Genomic DNA, 25,519 nt, shown 5'->3' with positions numbered 1-25,519 from the left:
AAAATAATTCCATTTCCCAGGAATGGATCCCAGAAAACCAGTGCTCAGCCTGTGGGGTCAGCAGGGACACACCACTCACCCCTGTGATGGGAGCTGGGCTTGTGTGCAGTAACCAACCCAGGAGCTGGGAAAGTCCTCCCTGCAGACACACCTGTAACTCAACAGCCACAGAAGCTTCTCTCATCTCTGCTGATCTGCACAGGCAGCACTGAGCCTCAGGAGCAGTGAGGGGATTTCACAGGACAAGGGCACACACGTGCACGGCTCTGTCCTGGCACCTGCAGCGATACCACCCTGGCCGAGCCTTGGGCTCTGAGCTGGCAGCTCTCCCAGGGGGAAAGGCCTTCACCTACCCTCACCATCTTCCAGAGCCTCAGTCCTGGGTGTGGGTTGGGAAGCCAGATCACCTTCAGCAAGAGGCTTGGCTGAAAAGAAAGGCAGGACAGAACAGCTCCTATGGCACTGTAGGAGATCCTCAGGCTCCCTGGGGCCAGCAAAGGAGCCGTGCAAGGCACAGCCCTGGGGCACAGCCCTGGGCCCGGCCCCTTCCCTCTCTGCTCTTTTCTGTGGCTGCACAGAGCACATGGAAGGAGACACTGGCATTGCACACAGGAAGAAGATTGACAGCTAAATGCACCTTCCTCCCACTGGCAGTGACCTGTGGGATCCCTCAGGGCTCTAGAAGGGAGCAGGGAAAGGTTTCCAGAACCCATCAAGCCTGAGATTATGTTAAGAGATATGGCACATGAGTGAGCTCTTGCCACCTTGTCATTGTGTGTTCTGTCAGTAAAGGGAATAGAAGAACTTGCCTCCAGCATTCTCCAAGATATTCAAAGTATCATTGAGTAGCACTTCCAAATAATTGAGGTTGTGTTCCAAATCTAGAAGGGAGCACAGATCAGAACTGTTTCCATGGTGTGCTGAGATCCCCTTCTACCTTAGGGAACGGGGCAGTTCAAGGGAGTCGCGCTCAGGCTGTGGGTGCCAGATGTCAGTGGACATGGCCACAGCTGCAGAGGGGCCTGGGGGCCCTGGACTGGCTCCTGGTCACTCTCCACCCTCTTTGCAGGCCCTGTGCAGCATCCCTGAGAGAGGTGGCTGGAGCAGCCCAGGCCCCACTGGGGCCCTCTCTCTGCCACAGCTGAAAGAATTGTAAAAGCAATGGGGAAGAACTACAGCAGGCAGTGCCACAACTGTCCCTCAGGCCCTCCCTCCCTCCTGCCCACGTTCTGCTGGGACAGCTCTCCCATCCCATAGGGACAGAGCCAGGCTCTTTCAGGATACAGTGGAACCTTGCTCTCCCCCACTGCCTATTCCCCACCATGGGCACCCCTTTGCAGCCACTGCCAGGTTTTTGGACGTGTCTCCCATGGAGGGACCCCAGCAGGATTGCTCAGTAGCCGAGTGCCCTGAGCCTGCTGGGGATAATTCCTCTGGGCTGAGCTGGTCTTGTCTGGGCTGTGTCCACACTGCCAAGCAGCAGAGATGTCAGCTCAAGCCTCAGCAGGGCTCAGGCCCAGAGGCACAGCAATTACCTCCTGGGACTGGGACTGTGCCTGGCATGGCCTCCCTTCCTGCAGCAGAGGCTGCCCGTGAGCCACTGCTTCCTCCAGGAAACGCTGCCTTCAGCACAGCCCTTTGGTCCCTCTCTGAAAAAAAATAAATTGTACACCTGAATCAGATGGAACCTTTCCCCATTGGGGAGGTGGCATCTTCAGGAGGCAATGCTTATCAAAGGAAATCATATAAACTTTTGGGATTGGCCAGGGCCCTCCTTTCTCCAAACAAACACCATTTTTTGTCCACCCTGAGACTGGGAAAGTGCAGAAGATCTCAGGGTGGGCATGGCCAGTGGTGCAGTTTGGGCTCCCTGTCAGCTGATGCCAAATGCCTTCCTGCAGAGGCTGGGGAGAAGCTACTGCCAGGCCAAGCTGGGAAACAGCCTTGCAGTGTGTGAAAGCAGCAGTGAGGCTGCCATGGATCCCTTCCCGCTGTGGTAGGCACTGCATGTCCAGACGTGCAGAGAAAGTCTCCAGCTGCTGACTCTCAGGAGAAGGTTGAGGGACACGGACCCACTTTGCACTCCCTGCAGCATTTCCTTCAGCATTTGCCTCATGGGTTTGGATGGCTCATGGGGTTTCATAACTCCTGTAGCTTTGTTCCTCCCCCTCAGAGGACCATGACCGCAAGTAGATCCATTTCTCAGGAATGGATCCCAGAAAAGCAATGTGGGGTCAGCAGGGACACACCACTCACCCCTGTGATGGGAGCTGGGCTTGTGTGCAGTAACCAACCCAGGAGCTGGCAGAGTCCTCCCTGCAGACACACCTGTAACTCAACAGCCACAGAAGCTTCTGTCATCGCTGCCAGCTGGACAAGCTTTAAGGTTCTGAGCTGGCAGCTTTCCCAGGGGGAAAGGCTTTGACCTACCCTCACCATCTTTCAAGGGCTGAGTCCTGGACATGTGTTGGGAAGCTGGATCGCCTTCATCAATAGGTTCAGCTGCAAGGAAAGGCAGGACAGAACAGGTCCTGGGCAGTGCTCAAGATTCTCCTTCAGGCTGGAGTGGCAGTGAGTGCACCTGGCTGATTGCTGCCCTCCAAGGCACTCCCTCATCTCTGCCTTCCACCCAGGAGCAGGGGCAGGGAGACCACGTGCCTGCAGTTGCCCCACACCGGGATAGAAGAAGCTTCTTGCATGGCAGTCAGGGGAGAAAGGACACCCTGGAACTGCCATCAGCTCTGAACTGAGCCCCAGGCAGGGCCAGGGCTTGGCAGTGACAGCTCAGGCTCCCTGGGGCTGGCAAAGGAACCGTGCAAGGCACAGCCCCGGGGCACAGCCCTGGGCCCAGCCCTTCCCTCTCTGTTCTTCTCCTTGGCTGCACAGAGCACACAGAAGGTGACACTGGCATTGCACATGGGAAGAAGATTGACAGCTAAATACTCCTTCCTCCCACTGACAGCAATGCTGTGGGATCACTCAGGGCTCCAGAAGAGAGCAGGGCAACTTTTCCAGAATCCTTCAAGCTTGAGATTATGTTAAGAGATATGGCAGACGAGGGAGCTCTTGCCACACTGACACCGATTATTCTCTCAGGAAAGGCACATTGAGAACTTGCCTCCAGCATTCTCCAAGTGTTTCAAGCCGTTATCCAAGACGGCATCCAGATAATGCAAGTTACGATCCCAATCTAGAAGGGAGCACAGATCAGGATGATTCCATGGTGTGTGCTGGGATCCCCTTCTGTTTTAGGGAACTGGGAACTGCATGGGGTTTGGGTAAGGCTGTGGGAGCCAGATGTCAATGGACATGGCCAAAGCTGCAGAGAGGCCTGGGGAGCTCTGGGCTGGCTCTGGTCACTCTCCACCCTCTTTGCAGGCCCTGTGCAACATCTCTGGAGGGGCAGCAGGACCAGCAGAGAGCCTCTCGAGACTCTCTCCCTCCCACAGAGGAAACCCTCCCTAAAGCCCTGGGGAAAACCATCCCCAACACTTCCCAGGGAGAAGGGAGCACTGTCCCAGGAAAGCGGACCGAGGCCGTGGGCTCACCTGCTCGCCGTGCTCGCCACGGAGCAGCCTGGGCAGCCCTGTCAGGCAGGGCCACTGCCAGGAGGAGCAGGAGGAGGAGGCGCAGAGCAAAGGCCATGGTGCCTTGCCCACTGCCAGTCCTGCAGCTCTTGCTGCCACCACTGTCCTGACACCGCTGTCCCAATGTCAGCACCGCTGCTGCCGCCGCCGCTGCTGCCACAACAGTCGTGGTCAAGGACTGACTGCTCGCTCCTTGTGGTGCTGTGCAACCACGGGGCTCTGGCACCTCTGTGACCTCAGAGCCTGCTGTCACCTCAGCCTGCTGTCACCCCACAGGCTGCTGTGACCTCACGGCCAGGGTGGAATTGTGTGGGGAGTGGGATCTGCCTTCTTCACTAGGGAGCTCATCCTGCCCAGCAGCTCTGTCCAAGGGCTATGACAGGGTCCCAGCCCAGCTGATCTCACAGGCTGGGGGATGAAGGGATGGAGAGCAGCCCTGCTGAGAAGGACTTGTGGCTGCTGCAAGGTGAGAGGCTGGACATGAGCCAGCCATGTGCCTCCAAAGGAGGCTGCCCAGCAGCTTGAAGGAGGTGATTCCACCACCCCTCTGCTCTGGTGCGAGCCCACCTGGAGTACTGCATCCACCTCTGGGTGCCCAACACAGGAAGGACATGGTCCTGTTGGAGCTGGTCCAGAGGAGGGACAAAATGCTCTGAGGGCTGGAGCCCCTCTGCTTTGGAGACAGGCTGGGATAGCTGGGGGTGTTCAGCCTGGAAGGGAGAAGGCTCCACAGAGACCTGATTGCTCCCTTTCAGTACTTTAAGGGGGCTTGTAAAAAAGACAGGACAGAATTTTTAGTAGGGCCTGTTGTGACAAGACTGAGAGGGAATGTTTTCAATCTAAAGGACAGTAGATTCAGACTAGACATAAGAAAGACCATTTTTACACTGTGGGTTTTGAAACCCTGCCACAGGTTGCCCAGAGAGGTGAGCATCCATCCCTGCTGACATTCAAGCTCCTGCTCTGAGCAACCTGATCTAAAGGTGTCCCTGCTCACTGCACTAGATGGCCTTTAAATGTCCCTTCCAAGCCAAGCCATTCTGTGCTCCTGTGCACCATCAAAGCAGTGCTGGAATAATGCTGGGGTGATGATGCTGGCACCTGTGTTTTGGTAGTGATGCCATTTAGCTGTTGGCCAAGAGAGGATTGATGGGCTGCACAGTGAAGTCTGCAGAGAACAGTGTGCTCAAGGAGAAACAGGAGAGGAACGTTGCTTCCAGTTCAGATAAATGCCAGCATTTTGCTGCCCATTCCTCGTTAAGAAATAAAGGAATGTCCTCAAGATCCCTTCAATGTGGGTGCACTATTGGTGTATCAGTACTTGTGTTCTGTAAAACAGGTGAGTTGTTACAGCTTCTTTCCACATTTATCACTGGATAAAACCCAAATACTGCATTGCTCCATGTCTACTTTCTTCCAAGTAAAGGCAGATTTTGTTCATTCTTGAGTGGGACATATTCATCTGTTGACAAGCAAATTCTTCTTGCCATTCACACAATGTTGATTTGCTCTAATCGGATTGTAATTAAGACCTACCTCTCACTGTAATTAAGAGTGATGGATTGTGAGGCAAAGTGTTGCATAATTTGCCCTGGAGAGAGTTTTTCTCTAATTCAATGACATATGAAGACAAGTGTAGCCTACCATACCTCTGGCATTAGTCTCCCACTCTGTCCTTTCCTCTCACCCAAGGGGAGGATCGAGGTCTGCAGGTCTCATCTGTGCACAGAAAGAGTTCATATCTCACCCAGACCTGCAGATGCTCATGATGGTTTCTGCCGGGCAGTGGCCGAAGCAGTCACGGTGATGGATTTCAGGCAGCGCTGGGGCTGTGCCAAGATCTCAGGGGGCCCGGCCAGAACAGTCGTGGCTGTTCTGCCCACATGGCTGGTCCCAGGCCCCTGCTCCCTTCAATTGCAGCTGCGGGCCGATGGCTTCCCCTCCCTGTGCCCGGCAGCCGCTGGGGCCGCGCGGGCCGTGCTGAAGGGGCCTGGCCCAGCCCAGAGCCGCTCCCGGGGCCTGGCGGAGCCCGGCTCGGTGCAGGCCAGGCTGGAGCAGGGCCGGCCTGACCAGCACCCAGTTAACTCTTCACAGCTGGAAACAACAGAGAGCTTTCCTGGGCGTGCCTGTCTTTAAAATGGGGATTTCACACAGGAGGATCCAGCTTCTAAATGGTTTAAAAGGGTGTCAATTCTCAGAGCCAGCCAGCCATTGGTTTTGCTAAGCACAGAGGAAGATCTTAGCAGCCCCCTCCTAGAAAATCATTTGCATGGGTGGCTTCTTCCCTCCTCAACTAATATCAACTAATACAAAACCAGCACAGACACTCAGGGTGTAACAGGAAGCAATTTTGAAGCAATTGTTTTAAAGCAAAATCAGTTATTAAGCACAGAGATTGATGTCACTCCCCCAGACCACTGGAGAGGGACAGTGACTCTGCCACCTCCCCCCTGGCCAGCCCATTCCAATTCCCAATCAGCCTTTCTGGGAAGAACTCCTTCCTATTGTCCAGCCTAAACCTGCCCTGGTGCAGCTTAAGGCTGTGTCTCCTTGTCCTGCCCTCCAGCAGATCCCCACTCGCAGCCAGCTTGGTGTCATCTGCAATTTGTGAGTGCTGGACTCGACCCCCTCAGCCAGACCCTCAGTGAAGATATTAACCAGGACTGGGCCCAGCACAGATCCCTGGGGACACCACCAGGGACTGGACACCAGCTGGATGCAGCACCATCCCCACCACTCTCTGGGCCCGGCCTCCAGCCACTTCTGCAGCCAGCAAAGAGTGCTCCTGTCCAAGCCGTGGGCTGCAGCTTTTCCAGGGAATGCTGTGGCTCTCCGTGTCCAAGGCCTTGCTGAAGTCCAGCTCGACACATCCAGAGCCTTTCCCGCACCCACCAGGCGGGTCAGCTGGTTATAAAAGGAGATCAGGTTGGTCAGGCAGGACCTGCCCCTCCTAAAGCCACGCTGGCTGGGTCTGACCCCTGGGCCATCCTGGAGGTGCCGTGGGATGGCACTCAAGGGGATCTGTTCCAAAACCTCCCCAGGCACCGAGCTCAGGCTGACAGGCCTGCAGTTCCCCAGAGCCTCCTGCCAGCCCTTCTTGGGGATGGGCTCACACTGGCACCTCCAGTCCTCTGGGACCTCCCCAGTGAGCCAGGACTGATGAGGAGAAATGATGGAGAGCAGCTTGGGGAGCTCATCCACCAGCTCCCTCATCCCCCTAGCATGGATCCCATCCGATCCCATCCACCTGTGAGCATCTGAGTGGCTCAGCAGGTCTCTGACTGCTTCCTCCTGGATTACAGGGGGCTCTTCTGCTCCCTGTCCCCATCTACCAGCTCAGGAGAACACTTGTCCTGAGGAAAACCTGTCTTAATGTTGAAAACTGAGGCAAAGAAGGTGTTGAGTACCTCAGCCTTTTCCTCATCTTTGGTAACCATATCCCCCCCAATAAGGAATGGAGGTTGTCCATAGCCTTCCTTTTGCCATTAATGTATTTATAAAAACATATTTATTATCCTTCACAGAAGCAGCCAGGTTAAGCTCTAATTGAGCTTTCACCTCTCTACTTTTCTTTCTGCATGACCTAATGACATCCTTAGACATTTCCTGAGTTGACTGTCCCTCTGCCCAAAGGTGATGCACCCTGATCTTTTCCCTGAGTTCCTCCAAAAGCTCCCTGCCCAGCCAGGTCGGTCATTTTCCTCACCAGCTCATTTTTTGTCACAGAGGGACAGGCTGTTCCTGCTCCTTCAAGACTTTTTTCTTGAAGTGTGTCCATCCTTCCAGGAATCCATTGTTTTAAAAGGCTGTTTCCCTTCAAAAAACTGAGTAGCTGATTTGGTACTCCTCAAATCTGCATCCTTAATTGGCTGAAGTCTGTTCTTCCTAAGTCCAGTGCAGGAGTTTTGTTGATGCCCCTCCTTCTTTCACAGAATATTTCAAGACTCGATGATTTCATGGCCACTGTACCCCAGGCAGCCTCCAACCCCCACATCCCCCAGCAGCCCTTCTCTGTCTGTGAACAGCAGGAGACACAGCTTTCCTTGGCAGTGGGAAGAGAAGGAAACCTCCCCAAAGTGCAGCTTGGCAGCTTCAGCCTGGAGGGGAGGAGAAAGAAAAGTCCCTGCCAGGGTAGAATTTTGGTGCAGGAGGTGTCCCAGCGTGAGACTGGACCATGCCATGGCTGAGTGTGCCAGGAGCCGGCAGTCAGTGGGGCCCAGGGATGCTCCAAGGGACTTGGAGTTTTGCTTCTGACTCCTTGAGCAGCTGCTTCAACCTTCTCTCAGTGCCTGAGGGTCCTGGACTCAGCCCCAAATGCACCCTGGGGTTCATTAAAATACAGAAAGCCTCGGGGGCTCTTTCTCTTCCTTCCATTGTCTTCAAGTCCAAGGCTTGTGCAGCTGCTTGGAGTCAGTTTGGAGTTCTGTTAAGGAGGAAGATTTGAAAATCCGCCACTTTTCTTTTTTTTTCACAATCAAGGGGATATTTTTTTTAATTTTCTAGTTGAGAGAAGAGGTGACAGAAGCATTCCCCAAGTGATCTTGATGCTGAATGTCTCCTGAGGAGGTCTGGTCACAGAGAAGAATGAGCCCCTTGTGGGCTGCCCCTGTTTGGACAACCTGCTCCTCACCCCGAGCCTCAGCATGTCTGACATCGCCCACCTGGGACTGACATCCCAAAGCATTGAAAACATTTATCAACTTTTCTTTATTATTAAAATCTAATAAATTAATAAAAATAAAATTTTAATTTTTATAATAATATTATTCTGTATTTTTATAACCTAATTTTTATATTTATATAGAAGAATTGATACATTTTGCGCAACTAAAAACATTGGTCTTTGGTACTAAGTACCACAATTCCCTTCATTAATTGGTCACTATTTCTCCCTCTTGATGCTAATTAGTCCTATTTTTAGTCCTTTGATTATCATTATTAGAAGTTTCTCAGACAGGGTAAAAGGGGCCACTTTGTGATCCATGGAAACTTTCCTGAGGAACATTTGGGGCAGTTTTGGGTCTGGGGAGGGAATTTAGAGACAACCTGGGGGTCTGGAGGACACTTGGGGGAGCCGGGTGGGCAGTTGGAGGGGCACTTGGGGATTCTGTGGAACAGCTCGGGATCAGGGGGAGCACTTGGGGGTCCAGGGGGGCACTTGGAGGTCAGGGAGGGGAATCTGGGGACCCTTCGGGGTCCGGGCGGGCACTTGCGGGGCTGTAACGGGGAAATCTCTGGGCCGCGGGGGATGATGGGAGTTGTAGGCGCCGGTATAATACGGTTTGATGGGGCCGCGGAGCATCACGGGAGTTGTAGGCGCAGCTCCAATGAGTTCCGGTAAGGCGCGGAGCATGACGGGAGATGGAGTCCCGGCTGGAATAGCGCTCTATGGGCGCCGCGGAGCATGATGGGAGCTGTAGTTCCGGAAGTGGCTCGGAAGGCGCGTTTGGCGGTGTGGGGAAGCGCTTGGAGAACACTTTTGCGTCCGAGCCGTGGCTGCAGGTGCTCGGGGCGAATGTATACGGCTCGGGAGCACTTGGGGGGAACCTGGGGAGCCGTAACCGGGCTCTTTAGGGCGCGGGGCACGGCAGGAGGTTTGGGCGCGGAACTGTGCTCTGGGATGATGGGAGATGAATTCCCAGGAGTGGCTGGAAGGGGCATCTGTGGGGTCGGGAGCATTCGGGGATCCAGAGACGCTTTGGGGGGTCCCGAACGGGCGCTGAGGGGGCACTCGGGGATCCTGGAGGGTCTGGGGGACACATGGGACCTATGGGGGGCGATCCCGGGGTTCTGGGGAGCCCAGGGCGTATTCCCAGTTCCTCACAACCTGGTCTCAATTGTCCCCTGGAGGCTCCTGCTCACTGCCAGTATCATCCCAGTATGATCCCAGTATGATCCCAGTATGATTCCAGTTTCCCTCAGTGTGATCACAGTCTCTCCTGGCATGGGCCCAGCTACTCCCAGTATGATCCCAGTATGATGTCAGTACACAGCCAGTGCAATCTCAGCCACTGCAGGATGATCCCTGTGCAAACCAGTCCCTGCCAGTGCTGCCACTCCTGGGATCCCCCAGCCCTCTCTGTGTTCCCCCCTCCCACATCTCCCCAGAGGAGCCCCAAGGGCTGGCAGTCCCCAGCCAGGGTCCCCAGCCAGCCCCAGGCTGGATCTGCAGCCCCCAATTTTCCCAGTTTCCCTCTCCTTTTCCCCGGGCCGGGTTCCCCCCGTCCCCAGCGGGTGGGAGCAGCTGAGAGCCCCGCGCTGCCCATCCCGACCTGTCCCGGCTCCATCCCCGCTCCTGCCGTGGGCTGTGAGGGGTTTGGGAACGGGGCACCGAGGGTGTCACTGCTCCTGGGGGAGGAGGAGGAGGGATGGAAGAGGAGGGGTGAAGAAGGAGAGTGAGAAGGGATGGAAGTAGGAGAAGGAGGCGGGCTTAGGGAGGAGGGAGGAAGAGGCAGAGCAAGTGGAAAAGGAGGGACAAAGGAGGATCAGGTAAAGGAGAAGGAAGCACGAGGTCGAGCACTCTCTGAATTCACAGCCCCCCACCCGTGGATCATACCCCCCAATCCCACAGGTGACATCTCCCCACAGGGAGGGGGAACTAGGCCTGGTATCCTGCAGGGATCATGGGCTGGGATTTCTGAAAGGGGGATGTTTGGAGAATGAACTCCAAAGCTGAGCAGAAAATGCCTCTTGGGGGGTCCCAGCATCCCTAAATGGGGAGATGGAAATGGGGAACTTTTCAGATTCCTGGCATTCCCAGCAGCCTGGGGAGGGCAGGGACCAAGTAGACTGGGGACCACCAGTGTAAGTGTGACCCCCTGCAACTGGGACAGGGTGAACCCCTGAAGACCAGAGGGGAGAGACCAGAGATGAGGAACTCCTGGGAGGCATTTTCAGGGCTGAATCTTGGTGTCTGGGAGGTTTTTATGGACCCCAGATGTCCGGTGACTTATAGAGATGGACTTGGGTCAAGGGACCTGCAAACTCAACGTCCTCATCCCTTGTATTTCCCCAAACCAGGGTTTCCTATTCCCAAACCTTGGCCAGATGGAGAAGGAGGCTGTGAGGAAGAGGAAGATGCCCCAGGACACCCAGGCAGGTGAGGAGGAAGTCAGTGCCCCTTTCCCCCTCTCTCCTGCTCCATCTCCCAGCCCAGCATGGCCCCTGGCTGCAGGACAACCCCGCTGCCGACGCCGTCCTGCCGGGGACGCACTGGGGGGATCTCCTTCCCCTTCCCTCTGGCACGGAGGCCAATCCCATCCTCTCCTTGTGCTTCCTCCCGCAGACAAGGAGCTGAGGATGGAGACCAGGGAGGACAAATCCCTGGTGCAGAACCTCTTGGAAGAGGCTGATTTGAGCAGCTCCACCACACAGGAATCCAATGAGGAGGAAAATCCCCGGAGATCCCGCAGGAGGAGGGGCTCCAAACCCATCCCAGGGTGCTCTGAGGAGGAAAGACCCACCCTGTGCCGGGAAGGCGGCCGGAGATCCAGCTGGGGCTCTGAGCTGGTGGTCCATGAGCAGCTTCAGGATGGGGAGAAGCCCTACAAGTGCTTGGAGTGTGGGAAGAGCTTCAGGTGGAGCTCATTCCTGATCCGCCACCAGATGATCCACACCAGTGAGAGGCCCCATGAGTGTGGTTACTGTGGGAAGGGCTTCAGCTGCAACTCCAAACTCATCATCCACCAGCGCATCCACACTGGAGAGAGGCCCTACGAGTGTCCTGAGTGTGGGAAGAGGTCTCAGACCAGCTCAGATCTCCTCGTGCACCAGCGGATTCACACGGATGAGAGGCCCTTCCACTGCCCTGACTGTGGGAAGGGCTTCAAGCACAACTTCACCCTCATCACCCACCGGCGCATCCACACTGGGGAGAGGCCCTATGAGTGTCCCCAGTGTGGGAAGAGCTTCTCAGACAGGTCTACCTTGACCAAACACCAACAGAGGCACTGGTAAGGGAAGCCCTGCGAGTGCCCCAAGTGCAGGAAGAGCTTCGTGCGCTGCCCCAGCTCCATCCTCCATCAGAGGACCCACGTTGGGCAGAGCCCTGATGACCCACGTTCCCAGTGATCTGTGTTGGGAACACACTGGGCTGGTGGTCATTCTGGTTTGGTTCTATCTTTTGATTCATCTGCATTCCTTTAAAACAGACAAAATTGGGGCAAAACCTATGAATTCATCAAAGGCATCTAAAGCCTCACTTTTCACTAGTGCTTTAAGGGAATCTGGGATTTAAGAAGATACTTGAGAGTATTTGGGGATTTTGGGGATTTTGGTGGAGTTGTCTCCATTTCTTGTCACTCAAAGAGGATAAGAGGGTTCAATCTGTCACCTCAGAACCAATCAATGCCACTGAAAACTACTCAGTCCCACCCAAAATTACTGGATTCCACAGCCACTCAGGGTGTGATGTCTTAAGTTTTAGCTTTCATATTTTTCATATTCCACTTTGCCTAGGTTTGCAGTTTTGAACTTCCTATTAAGTGTTAGTGAGCTCTCTTCACAGAGTAGGTAGACAAAACAATTCCTTTTCTAGCTTGATACCAAGGACAGTCATTACAAGTTTCAGGCCCAAAAGCATGAACAAGGGTGGACTGAAGAGAGAAAACAAGAAGGATGGGACTTCATCACCTGAAGCTGTGATTGGACAATGAACCCAAATATGCAGATGGACCTAAACTTCTAAAAATGTGAGACCTCATGATCAGTTGTCCATTTTTGTGACCATTTTTGGTCCATCTTGGGTGTAGCCCTGGCCAGGCTCTTGTACTGCCCAAGGTGTATCCTTTAAGGCCTTTTAATAAACTTTATTCTTAACTCTGTCCAGCCTCTGTTTTAGATCAGCCTTATCAAGGCATCAGGTGGAGTTGGAAGGGCATTGGGTGAAGTGGGATGCAAATCAGGAGGGGTGAGATGGGCATTGGGTGGGGCAGGATGGGTGGGATGGAGTTTGGGAGGTGTGAAATGGGGGAAATAGGGCTTGGGAAGGGGGTCTTGATGTCCAGCAGGGATGGGATGGGTTGGGATTGGGGAGGTGGGGTGGGGTCTGCAATGAGACAGCCGAAGTTTGGGGATGGTGAAGGGAGGGGAAACCCGTTAGTGAGTTTTGGATATTCCATGTTCCCAAAGAGATTTTAAGGTATCACATTTCTCAGGAGGTTTTGAGGCACTCCCCAGCTCTTGGGGGTTCCTGAGAGCAGCTCCATGGAGCCCCATTGCCAGGGGTGTTTGCCATGGGCACGAGCTCAGAGCTGTAGCCAGAGTGCGTTGCCTCAGCGCTGGAGAGCAGAGAAATGATGAATGGCCCCAGACATCTCCAGGGTGTGTTTGGGGGCAGAGCAAGTTCTGCCTAGGTGGGACGGTCACTGCCCCAGCCCAGCCACTGCAGCCTCTGCTCCAGCCCCAAAGTGGCTGCCAAGGCCCTGGCACCCTGAAAACCCCAGCTGGGAGAGGAAGCAGAGCAGGTGAGGCTGTGACATGGGTGTGACACTGACATGTGCCACGGCCCTGGAGCTCACAGCAGCTGAGATGGTGCTGGATCCAAGGCTGACTGTGGATCTCTGTCCCTCTCCCTCCTCCCCTTAATTCCAGTTTTCAAAATCTGGATAACTTGAAGTTGGATGAGTTAGTTTACTCAGTCAGTGCTCTGTGAAGTGCTTTACTGTAATTCCATGTCACTTTATGATTTCCCAAGTACTTCATTCACTAAATTTTGGAAGTAAAAGTTTGTTTCCCCCCTCCTGAGAAGTTTGTTGTTTTCTCCCATGCACTGCCCGAGGGGATCGAGGTACCTCAGGTCCCTTTCCAGCAGGGCCCGAGCGAGCTTGGGGCACAGCACAGGGAACTGCAATGCTGAGCCAGCCCTGGCTGGGTTGGAGGAAGCAGAAAGGCCAAGCCCTGAGCCCAGGCCTGGCACAGCAGGGCCTGTCCCTCACGGGTGGCTCGGGGCTCTTTGTGGGGCAGTGGGATGTGAGGGGCAGCAAGGACAAATGCCATAAACCTGCAAGCCCTGCCAGCCTCCTCAGGGAGGGCCCAGGGAGGAGCAAAGACCTTCCTGGGGCTGTGCCCTGGGCCAGGAGGGATTGTGCCAGTGGAGTTGACCCTAAATTTCTTCTCCCAGGCAGCTTTAGGACACAGAACATGAAGAAGCCAGAGCCAACTCTCAGCTTTGCACAGTCCTCCAGTAGAATCCTGTGTGGGGAGCAGCCTGGGAGCAGGGTTTGTGTGTCAGGGGAGGGGAATTCAGAGCCCTTTTCTCCCCCATGGCCTGAGGGTCTGCATTTTCAATGGCCCTGCAGCTGCCAAAGGGGCCTTTTTCACCCAGCTGAGAACAGTTCTGCTGATGGCCTGTCCTAAACCTGTTTTTCCTGCAAATGTGCCTATGAAGCCTCATTTTTTACAGCCCCAGGTCTTGTGTGCATGCAGGTGTCTCAACTGAAGGGTGGAACAACTCTGCCAGGTAGGAGTTCTCTTTTTCATGGTGATTTTTTTTTTTTAAATTAACTCCCCCTGTGAGCTGTGGGCAGAGCTCTGTAACTGTGTGTGACACTTGTCTGTGGCACTGTGGGGGTGGCCAAGGGGACCTTCCCCGAGCTGTCTGCAGAGGAATCCACAGCAGCCCAGGCCGGGGGTGCTCAGTGGCCGCTCAGTTCCGCTGACTGGACGCGGCTCTGGACGCTTCCCTTGGAGCGTCTCCAGGGAGGGAACGCTGGGGCTGCTGTCCCGGCTGTGGTGTCACTGCCAGGGGAACGCTGGGGCTGCTGTCCCGGCTGTGGTGTCACTGCCAGGGGAACGCTGGGGCTGCTGTCCCGGCTGTGGTGTCACTGCCAGGGGAACGCTGGGGCTGCTGTCCCGGCTGTGGTGTCACTGCCAGGGGAACGCTGGGGCTGCTGTCCCGGCTGTGGTGTCACTGCCAGGGGAACGCTGGGGCTGCTGTCCCGGCTGTGGTGTCACTGCCAGGGGAACGCTGGGGCTGCCCCGCTCCTGCCCCACCCCATCAGCTCTGCCAGCGCCTCCAGGGGACACAAAGGCTGAGCCAAAGGGTGAGAGTTGCACAAGGGGCTGAGCTGGGATCTGGGACCCATTGGGATCATGGAGTCCAGCCCCCGGCCCTGCACAGACACCCCAACAATCGCAGCCTGTGCATCCCTGGCAGCGCTGGCCAAAGGCTCCTGGAGCTGCGGCAGCCTCGGGGCCGTGCCCATTCCCTGGGGAGCCTGGGCAGTGCCCCAGCCCCCTGGGGGGGAAGAAGCTTTTGCTGATCTCCAGCCCAGCCCTGCCCTGGCCCAGCTCCAGCCGTTCCCTCGGCTCCTGTCCCTGCTCACCTGGGCAGAGATCAGAGCTTGCCCAGAGAAGCTGTGGCTGCCCCTGGATCCCTGGAAGTGTCCAAGGCCAGGTTGGATGGAGCTTGGAGCAGCCTGGGATAGTGGAAGATGTCCCTGCCCATGGCAAGTGATGGAATGATAAGGTTCACTTAAGGTTTAAAGTCTCTTCCACGCCAAGGCATTCTGTGATTCTGTGATTTTGGGAGAGATGCTGAAGCTCTGGCTCAGCTTTATCTCAGCAAATGTCTGGACCCAGCAGCAGCCATGGGTGGGATCATCTCCTCCTCCCTCTCGCTGTGGCTGTAACTCACCCAAGGGCAGTGTCATAAATGAAATTGAAATTTGGACAACTAGGTCTATTGAGTTAACAGCAGTTTAATAACAAGAAAAAAAATTATACCATTTAGTGAATTGAATACAAGAATCCAATTTAATAAAAGAATACAATTTAGTGGATTGAAGAGCAATTTGATATAGAAGGAATACAATTTAGTAAAAGAGTACAATTTAGTGAATATATTCATGTTCACTAAATTCACTATTCACTATTCATATGTATGAATATATATGAATATAGCTTGCCCGTAAATATGATTAAAGCATAAGCAAAACTGACTGGGGTACGGAGAGGACTTCTCACCCTGCCTCACATACAAAACAAAGCAATTCAAACTAAACTTATATACTGTGTGCTTATACATATTCATTCATGTTTCCCATGTTTCCCCCTATTTCCAATTTTTAAATTTTACATCACTATTCTTCATGGTGCATGCTTCACTTGTTGCTAGGGGGTCTTCAGTCTTCTTTCGGTGCTCTTTTGGATGAAGGCTTACACTCATCCTCGTTGACCTCTGGATAACCTTACAGGCTGTGTGTGCGTCCTAAGTGTTGTGTTATGTAAGTGAGCATTGTGCTCCACTAATTAGTCTTATATTTTATAATTTTCAGGCCCTATGCCTAAAGTTGTTCCAACTTTATCCATCTCAAGGTCGATTTTGTTTTAGGACATTTCTTATCTCAAAACTACATCCTCTATCTTAATTTTAACATGTAACATCTCTAGAGGGGGTACACCTGTCTTGTAACACCAGTTCCCTTGATTGCTCCTAATAATAACTTTCCAAATAGTTACAATTTAGTTAGCACGAATCATTTCCATTTATTACAGGAGGGTGTGAAAACAGGAGCATTGTTTGGTGTGGCCTCCTCTCTGCCCTTCACACCTTTCAGTGCTTTGACCCAGCCCAGAGCTTTCTCCAAGAGTGCAATGAAGCAGCTGTTCCTGCTCCCAGCTCTGGCTCTTCCCAGTCTCTGTCCCTGCCTGGTTTTGTCCCTCTTGCTGTGCCCTCTGTTCCCCCAGGGGGCTGCCCCAGACTGAGGGATCAGATCCAGGCACTGCTGCTGCTCCCTCGGGACCAGCCCCAGTTTGGTTGTTGCTGTCAGTGCCAGCAGAAGCGGTGGCTGGAGCAGCGGGTGCTGACAGTGGCCCAAGGCCCGGGGCTGGAGGGGTCCCTGGGCTGGGGCTGGGAGGGAGCTGCCCCTTGTTCTCCCTCTGCCTCACGCAGAGCTGGGCCGGGCACAAGTGGGGCAGCAGAGCCAACAGGGAGCCTGCGAGTCTCTTCCAGCCGTGCCTGCTCAGAGTTTGGCCTTGGAGCTTCAGGTGGGCAAAGGCAGCTGCTCTGCTCCCTCTGCGTGTGCCCGTGTTCAGCAGTGCTGCTCCATCAGTCTGTGCCCAGCAACGGGGAAAAGCCTCAGCCCTGCAGGGCCAGGAGCTGCCGGGCTCTGCCTGAGCAGCTCAGCCAGCGGGAAGGGAGCTGCTCCACACGGGAACCAGGAGCAAAGGACATGCCTTTTCTAGGACATGTTTTCTGTAAAAAACAAAACAAAACAAAACAAAAACCCAAAAAATAAATACGAAAAAAATATGGAAGATAAAAGTTACCCTCAAATGTGTACTGAAAAATCTTCTATAACTCTGGAGTAAGAAAGAGGTAACTGATCTTTTGAAAAAGAGAACTCGGCTTTGATTTTAGTTACTTAGTTTGTATATCTGCTAGTGGAAAGGATCCATTAGCTGCCTTCCTTTACAGATTTTATGGATATTTTCCAATATTAAGATATTTTACACTGCAGTTAAAGGAATAGGAAATTGAAATACATGTTCTTCATGACTGTGTCTTGAGTGTAAAAATTTTGCAGTTTGAAACTTGGACCTAAAGTGTTGCAAATGGAAGTGATAAATCCCAATGGCCTGAGTGAATGCAGCTTTTCCTATGGGATGTGCAGCACTCCAAGGACTTCCTCAGTGGGGCTGTGGCTGCTTGGAGCTTTGTCCTGTGCCACTCCGGGATGTCATGAAATGGGACTTCACCTGCCACCAGCCCAGGTCACGCTCTGCCACCCCAGCTCCTTGGACCTTGTGTCCCCAAAGAAGACACAAGGTGTTTCTGCTGCTCCACCTTTGCACAGATCCACAGAGAGCTGGGATTATCCCAAGTCTCGTGTCTCCATTGTGCCATATTCCTAAAGAACCAGCAGCCCATCCCGACGAATATGGTGAGTTATGTGGATGGTTGTCAGCTCCCTTTCCTGCCTAGAAATCCTGAAACTGCTTCTAAATGCTGTTCCCTTCAGCTCTTGGACACCTACTGACACAGAGCTGGGGAAAAAAATGCCCTGGCCATGGCTTACAAGGTGAGTTATGCCAAAGTGAGAGCTCTGTGGGAAATCTCTATCCATCCCTATCCTTTTAATATATCTCTACGTGGGGGTGTGCATGGATGTGTCTTGTATGGAAAGGAAGGAGTGTGCAAACAACGTGACTGACACTTTCACTCTCTGTGTTCATTCCATACTCATGGGTACCAAGATATTATGGAAACCTTTGCAAGGACAGACCTTCTGTCCATGGATACAGAGACATCCAAGAGCCCCTGGCACAGACAGACCCTTCTGTCCATGGATACAGAGACATCCAAGAGCCCCTGGCACAGACAGACATTGCTGCTCTTCAGCCACTGACAGGATGAGTCCCTGAGACTGGGGCTTGGCCTTCCTCGTGGTGAGGGGCATCAAGGAAGGCTGCAGTGTGATGGAGACTGTGATGGGCTGGGAACTCACTGGGGGAAAGGAGGGAGCAGTTGGGAAGTAAAAGGCAGGTGTGGGGACACAACTGTTCAGAGAAGGGCTGAGCTACAGCTTGAGCAAGATGAAAAATGTCATTTGGGGTCATCCCAGATGGATTTCATTTCAGAAGTTATGGAACAAGTTTAATTTTTGGGGGGTGTCATGTTTTCCCTTGGAGGTGGACACTCTGCAGACTTGAGCTGCATTGCCAAAATGCTCAAGTCTCTGCTGCAGGTCACACCGTTTCTTCTTTGGCTGATCCCGGCCCGGTGCTGAGCCCAGCAGAGCCCTGGCAGAGCCCAGAGCAGCCTCAGCATCCGCAGAGCCCGGCTGCAAGGAGAGAAACCAGAAACCGCCCGTCAGCTGAAGGCTCCTGTCCCCTTGTCCCAGCCAGCCGCGGTGCCCAGGCCATGCTGGCCGTGCTCAGAGCTGGGCCCAAAGCTGCCCATCACTGCTGCCTTTGGGAGCAGAGCAGGAGGGCAGGACATGTGCCCAGCCTGCAGCCAGCCACGGCAGATCCAGCCCCTCAGCAGCTGCCCAGAGCGGGATGCTCCTGTGCCCGCTGCCATCTCCCAAAAGCTCTTGTCCCACCCATGCCAAGGAGATGAGGACCCACCTCACACCATCCGCTGCCAGAAGAAAAGCTGGTCCCAAACGATGTCCTCAGTCTTCTCCAAGGGCACGGCCCATCCACGCCACAGCTGGTCCCAAGCACTTCCTGATCCAGACTGGACCCCACCTAGAACGCTTCCTTTAGAAAAACAAACAACAAATTAATGAAAATAGGTTACAGACAAAAAGGGGAAACAAGAAAAATGGTAAAAAATCTTATGTCTGTCAGGAGCTTGAGGAAGGCCCAACCCCTACATTCTGGGGAAAAACCCACCCACGGGTGAGGGAAGCCCATGCTTTCTCCCTTCCCCCCTGCACTGTCCCCCAAAATCACGGTGATCCCAAAGCAAAGCAGGGGAGTGGAGCAGCCCAAGCCCTTCCTTGCCTGCACAGCAAAGCAGCCGTGCTCAGGTTCTGGAGTCCCACCTGTGCTCCTGCCATGGGGGTTTGTTTGTGTCGGGCTGGCTGCCCCAGCCCCAGCCCGGGGCACGGTGGGTGCTGGGGGCTGTTGGCAGGGCCAGGATCCCACTCCCATTTCGTAACCACCCCAGCCCACGTCCCCAGCCCTGCCAAAAACCAGCTGGGCAGCCACTGAGGAATCAGTTGCATCTGCCCCAGCAAAGGGGAAACCTTTGGTTCCCGGCCAATGCACAAATCTGGGAGCATCCCCCTGGGTCTGGACTTACCTGAAAATTCTCTGTGGAGCCTGGCTTTGAAGAAGGTGCCAGAATCAAAGTCCATCATCGCCAGCTCCCGCTGGCCAGGTGGAGGAAGAGGTTGTCATCCTTGCTGTTGTCCTCCATGTCTCCAGCAGCAGCAGCAGCCCCACCTGGTACAGCTTCTCCAGGGGCTCCTTCTTCCCTGGGGTGACACCAGGCTGTCAGGGTTCTGCCCAGGGCCCGGCTGTCAGTGAAGCAGGACAAGCAAAACCAGCTCAGATGGTGCCCACCAGTGCTGGGCAGAGCAGCTCAGCTCCAGCACAAGGGCTGTGTGTTCCCATTTGATGAGCCCAGTGCAGTGACACAGGCAGGACAAAAAAGTCTGGGTTTCTTTGCTGCTGATTGCCAGGGCATGTGTGGAGCTGTAACTTACCAGGTCCCTGCATCACTGTGCCTGTGGCTCTCTCCCTTCTTCTAGGGCTGATGAATATCCTGCACCCAGGGATCACAGGACAGGTCTTCTAATGAGGGCCTGTCCAAGGAGTTCAGGGATAAACACCACCTGATCAGGATTTGGCAGTCTGGGGAGAGAAACCACAAACCACTGGTCAGTTGGAGAAGGCTCCTGTCTGCTTTGCCCCACTATTCTCGTGCCCAGGCTGTGCTGGATGTGCTCAGAGCTGGGCCTAAACTTTCCCATCATTTTTTTGTTTTGGAGGAGAGCAGGAGAGCAGGACATGTGCCACCTCCTCAGCAGCTGCCAGAGCGGGATGCTCACGAGCCCGCTGCTGTCTCCCAACACTGGTGTTCCCCCCGTGCCCAGAGATGAGGATCCACCTTGGGAGAGCCGTTGTGGCAGCGGGAGCTGGCCCCATCTGATGTTCCTGCCCCTCCTGAAAGGGTGCTCCCCGCAGACCATCTCGTGCAGCAGGATGCCCAGGGTCCAGACGGTCGCTGCCTCGCCATGGTACCACCCAAAGTCGTTCCATTCCGGGGGGCTGTATGACGGTGTTCCTATGGAATATGGATGGAGCTCATCAGGGGGATGCTGCTGCTCCCAGAGCCTGACCCCAGCATCCCTGGGCATGTGGGGGCTGCCCCAGTGGCACACAGGGTGACCTGCTGCCCTCTCGCCAGCACCTGGGACTTGGGTACAAACTTGGGGCTGGAAAAGAAGCCACTGGTGTTGGAAGAGGGCAGCTGAAACCCTGGCAAGGCCTGACCATGACACACAAAGGGAAATACCCACTCAATGCTGGGGAAAAACCACACCCACATCCTCCCTGCTGGCATTGCCCAAAAAATATTTTGAACCAAGGCAAACCAGGTGAGCAGAGCAGTCCAAGCCCATTCTCACCTGCACACCAAACCAGCTGGTGCACAGGTTCTGGCTCCCCCTCTCTGCTACCTCAACCATGGGGGTTTTGTCAGGCTGGCTGCCACAGCCCCAGCCCCAGTCCTGGGAGAATCCCTGCTGCCACACCCAGGTTGGGCCAGGAGATGCCGGGACCAGGAGCCTGCCCCTGTGTGGGCTCACCTGCAAATTGAGTGTAGGCTGTCTCCTGAAGGTAGGTGCCACAGCCGAAGTCTATTAACTTTGCCTGGCCGGTGTCCAGGTCAACCAGGATGTTCTCCGGTTTGATATCTCGGTGCAGGACCCCGCAGCTGGTGCAGTGCCGCACGGCCGCCAGCACCTGCTGGAACAGCTCCCGCGCCTCTTCCTCGGACAGGAACCTCCGTGCCCGAATGAAGCGCCGCAGGTCCTGACACCGCTCCGGGCGCTCCAGCACCATCACGATGGTGTTGGGGAGCTCAAGCCATTCCAGCAGCTGCACCACACCGGGGAAGCCTGTGGACACCTTGTCCAGCAGCACTATCTCCAGTGGTGCGCTGGTGCCGTCGGGCTGCGGGAGGAGCACGGTGCCGTCAGTGGGGCTGAGGCCGTGCCAGGGCTCGGGAAGCCCTCAGCCAGCCCGGGATGCTCTGTGCCCTCCGCTGGCCCCATGCCCGCTCTCCCTCCAGGTGTCCTGGTGGCTCCCACCCTGCCGGGCCCCGGCTCATCCCCGCCCGGCACGCCCCGGCTTCTGCCGCTGGCCCCGCTCACTCACCAGCTCGCCCCAGTGCCGGACGCGGGTCCGTGGCACCTTTTTGATGGCCACCTGCAAGCCAAAGGGAGCAGCGAATTCAGCTCACCGCCCACCGTGTCCAGCCCCATCCTCCTCCTCCTCCCCCTTCTCCTTCTCCTCCTCCGCCCCCTCCTCCTCCTCCGCCCGCTGCCGGCCCCTCTGCTCACCGGGAGTCCGTCCGAGAGCCGAGTGGCCGCAAAAACTCTGCCAAAGCCGCCGCGCCCCAGCAGTGAACCCACTCGGTACCGCTGCTGCAGGGCCTCCTGCGCCTTCCCTGGGGAAGAGACGCGGCCGTCAGTGCTCGGCCCGGGGCCAGGAACGGCCCCCGAGCGCTCCCCGACCTCCCCGGGCCGGGCATCCGCAGGCGTTCCCTCATTGGAACGCGACAGCGGCGGAGCTCGGGCCGGGGGAGCCGCAGCGGAGGCGGCGGCAGCGGCCGCACCGCCTGTGTCCTCCGCGGGCCCCGGGAGGAGCTGGGGCCGGGGCCGGGGTCGAAGGCAGGGCCGGGGTCGGGGTCGGGGTCGGGGTCGGGGCCGGGCCAGGCGGAGCCAAAGGGCAGCGATACCGCCCCAGCCCCAGGCAATGATGCCCGCCCAGCAGCGCCAGCGCCAGCACAGCCAGAGCTGGGCGGAGGCGAGACCGCGGAGGGACGGCCGGGGACGGGGACGGGGACGGGGCCGGGGCCGGGGCCGGGGCCGGGGCAGCCCCGCCCGGGGCCGGGGGCGGACCGGGGGCATGGCCCGGGTGGGCACGGGGAGAGGGAACCTGGAAGAGGAGGAGACACCGGGAAAGGGAAATCAGGAGAGGATGCGGGACAGTGGGAGAGGGAGAAGAGAGACAGAAATTGATTAATTCTCTGCTTTCGCTGCTACTGCCGCCGCTGCTGCTGCTGCTGCCGCCGCTGCCGCTGCAACTGAAGCACCGGGACCGTTTGTCCCCGTGTCCGTTTGTCCGTTGCCCGCTCGGCCCCGCCCCGAGCCCCGCGCTCCCCGGGCAGCCCCTGAGCCTGGCCAAACACGGGAACTTTGCCCTGTTGAGCCAAGAGCCAGAGTCTGGACTCCTGCACAGGGGCACAGCAATGCCCTTGGCTGCTGCTGTGCCTTGTCCCTGCTGAGGGTCAGACACCGTCTGAGCACATTCCCTGAATGCAGAATTTGTACCTGAGCCAAGCACTGCACTTGTGTCTCCAGCATTGCTTTCCAAGTAACACAGGGGAAGGCAAACTGGGTATAGCTCATGGTATTTTACAGTGTCTAAAACTTGCCAAGTCTCAGATCTTAGAGGTGAGAGCCATTTGGAATGAATGGGATGGAGAAACAGTGCAAGATGGAAAAGGGGAACATAAAAATAAATAGAGAAAAATAGAGGAAAACATATTGGTTGTTTCTTTTGATTTTATTTTCATTTCTTAAAAAAGCTGTTTCCATTTTCCCAGAATCTTCTCCCCAGTCCCGTCTGTTCTTTCCAAAAACCTGTCCTGGAGAACGCGGCGCAGCTCCTGTCACAAGATGTGCCCCCAGCTGCAGCTTCTCTTGGCTTCCCACACTGTGAGTGCAGCACAACTCTTGCAGCAAAGCAGGACAAATATTTGAAGAACTTGACAACTTGTTCTTTCTTTTCCTTGTGCACTGGGGAGTTGTGCCATTGGTGAGGTTTTCATTGTTCCTCCTCTACCCAAAGAAAACATGATGGGCTACCAGGAATTGTTGGGGAATACAAGCCTGGCTGAATGTGGAGAAAGAATCTGCAGAGCCTGCAGCCAGCAGTGGAGAGCTCATCATTCCAACAGCCCCATGGACATCTTGAAAGTGATCTGGAACATGAAGATGGGCTGACAGAGGGAGTTTGTTTCTGTGTTCAGTTGAGATGATTCTACATCTCTTGCACTGGGAGAAATCAAGAGCACAATCAGTTGATGATAAGCACCAGAACATGATAAGCTGGACCTCTCAGTGGATGAGAGAAAGAATGTGAAAAGGAGAAATGCAGGGAATGACTTGGTGAACTTTGTGTGTAAGAAGGGTCATTTTTTCCTAATAATTCCCAATTCATTCCCTTTGCTTTTATCCTTTTAACAAGGCCAATTGCATCTCAGATTCCCCAGGAAATGAGAACCCTGAGCTTGTGGAGCTGCCTGAAAGGTGCCCTGTTCCTTTTTCTTCTGCTGCTCAGAAGAAACAATGAAGTGAGTTGGGAAGTTCTGGTTTTTTTCCTGTTCCTGGTGGATTTTTTCATTTTATTTGCCACTGCAGAGGCAATTTCTGTGATGGCCTCTGTCAGTTGATTCTATTTCAGCAGCAGCAGCAGCAACAGGGCTGTGTTTGAGCACTGCAAATGTGACCTGTGTGGCTTTAATTCCCCTCGACTTAGTGCTCAGGGACTTGGGAGCATTTTGATCTCTCCTGATCATGATGCCTGAAACAAAAATCCTGAGTTCCCTGTGACCAAAGCACAGTGGGCAGCACTGATTGAAAGAGGCAATTGCAGTTGTACTGCTAAAATTCCAGTGGCAAGCAGAAGAGGGGCAAGAGCAGCCGGGATCTACAACTGCCAAGGCAAATGTAAATTAAATAATTTTGTGGGACTTTTCTGCAATTTGGTGGGATTTTTCTTGAATTTTGTAGGATATTGAGGAGACTTGAAGAATTTTGAGGGATTTTTCTGAGCTTCTTTGGAATTTTGTGGGGATTTGGTGGGATGTTTCTGGAATTTTGTGGGAATGTTTTGTACTTTTGTGGAATTTTATGGTATTTTTGGGATTTTGAGGGGACTTGAAGAATTCTGAGGGATTTTTCTTAGATTTTGTGGAATTTTTTGGAGATTTGGTGGGGTGTTTCTAGAATTTGCTGGGGGTTTCAGAACATTTAATGAATTGTGTGGGATTTTTTTGGAATTTGGTGGGATTTTTCTTGAATTTTGTAGGATATTGGGGAGATTTTGTGGGAGTTTTGTAGAATTTTGAGGGATTTTGAGGAGTCATAAAGGATTTTGAGGTATTTTCTTAGATTTTGTGGAAATTTGTTTAGATTTTCTGGGATGTTTCTGGAATTTTGTGGGATTTTTTGTACTGTTGTGGAATTTTGTGGGATTTTGTGGGATTTTGAGGAGACATGAAGAATTTTGAGGTATTTTCTTTGGTTTTGTGGAAATTAGTGGGGATTTTCTGGGATGTTACTGGAATTGGGTGGGGTTTTGAGAATATTTAGGGAATTTTATGGGATTTTTCTGCAATTTTGTAGGATATTGAGGAGATTTTGTGGAAATTTGTGGAATTTTGAGGCGACTTGAAGAATTATGAGGTATTTCTTAGATTTTGTGGAAATTCGTTTAGATTTTATGGGATGTTTCTGGAATTTGTTGGGCTTTTGAGAAGATTTCTGCAATTTGGTGGGATTTTTCTTGAATTTTGAGGGATTTTGTGGAGACTTGAAGAATTGTGAGGGATTTTTCTGAAATTTTATGGAGATTTGGTGGGATGTTTCTGAAATTTGTTGGGGTTTTCAGGACATTTAGGGAATCGTGTGGGATTTCTCCACAATTGTGTGGGATTTTTCTTGAATTTTGTGGGATTTTGAGGAGTCTTGAAGAATTGCGAGGGATTTTTCTTAGATTTTGTGGAATTTTGTGGAGATTTGGTGGGATGTTACTGGAATTTGGTGAGGTTTTCAGAACATTTATGGAATTGTGTGGGATTTTCCTGAAATTTGTAGGATATTGAGGAGTTTTTATGAAAGTTTTGTGGAATTTTGAGGGATTTTGAGGGGACATGAAGTATTTTGAGGTATTTTCTTAGATTTTCTGGAAATTAGTGGGGGTTTTGTGGGATGTTACTGGAATTTAGTAGGGTTTTGGGAAGCTTTCTGCAATTTTGTTGGAGTTTTTTCTGGAGTTTTGTGGGATTTTGATGAGACTTGAAGAATTTTGACGTATTTTCTTTGATTTTGTGGAAATTTGTGACGATTTGGTGGGGTGTTTCTAGAATTTGCTGGGGTTTTCAGAACATTTAATGAATTGTGTGGGATTTTTCTGCAATTTGGTGGGATTTTTCTTGAATTTTGTGGGATGTTGAGGAGACTTGAAGA

At 53.8% G+C, this 25,519-nt stretch overlaps 2 protein-coding genes across 2 annotated transcripts in view; one reads left to right on the top strand and one right to left on the bottom strand.

Annotated features, from left to right (window-relative positions):
• LOC102104375 (uncharacterized) overlaps positions 1-12,409 on the top strand; it is a 268,555-nt gene extending 256,146 nt beyond the window's left edge. Inside the window, 1 exon segment of the mRNA XM_088063819.1 lies at positions 11,119-12,409. Coding sequence (XP_087919945.1) covers positions 11,119-11,543 — 425 coding nt within the window. The 3' untranslated portion in view covers positions 11,544-12,409.
• A 7,376-nt stretch (positions 12,410-19,785) lies between these two features.
• LOC148182839 (serine/threonine-protein kinase pim-1-like) lies at positions 19,786-22,467 on the bottom strand (the record flags this gene model as incomplete). The annotated part of the gene is made up of 7 exons (XM_088064241.1): positions 19,786-19,892; positions 20,149-20,325; positions 20,849-21,215; positions 21,420-21,470; positions 21,605-21,808; positions 21,880-22,060; positions 22,310-22,467. Coding segments are annotated over 7 exons (1,245 nt in total), but the record flags the coding sequence as incomplete, so codon positions are not given.
• Positions 22,468-25,519: the final 3,052 nt, after the last annotated feature.

The sequence above is a fragment of the Pseudopodoces humilis genome, chromosome 18, assembly GCF_049639895.1.
Source record: "Pseudopodoces humilis isolate 2021_Gansu_Grassland_sample_001 chromosome 18, ASM4963989v1, whole genome shotgun sequence".
Taxonomy (NCBI): domain Eukaryota; kingdom Metazoa; phylum Chordata; class Aves; order Passeriformes; family Paridae; genus Pseudopodoces; species Pseudopodoces humilis.
Note: the sequence above shows the minus strand (reverse complement) of the source record. Positions and strands in the feature narration are given on the sequence as shown.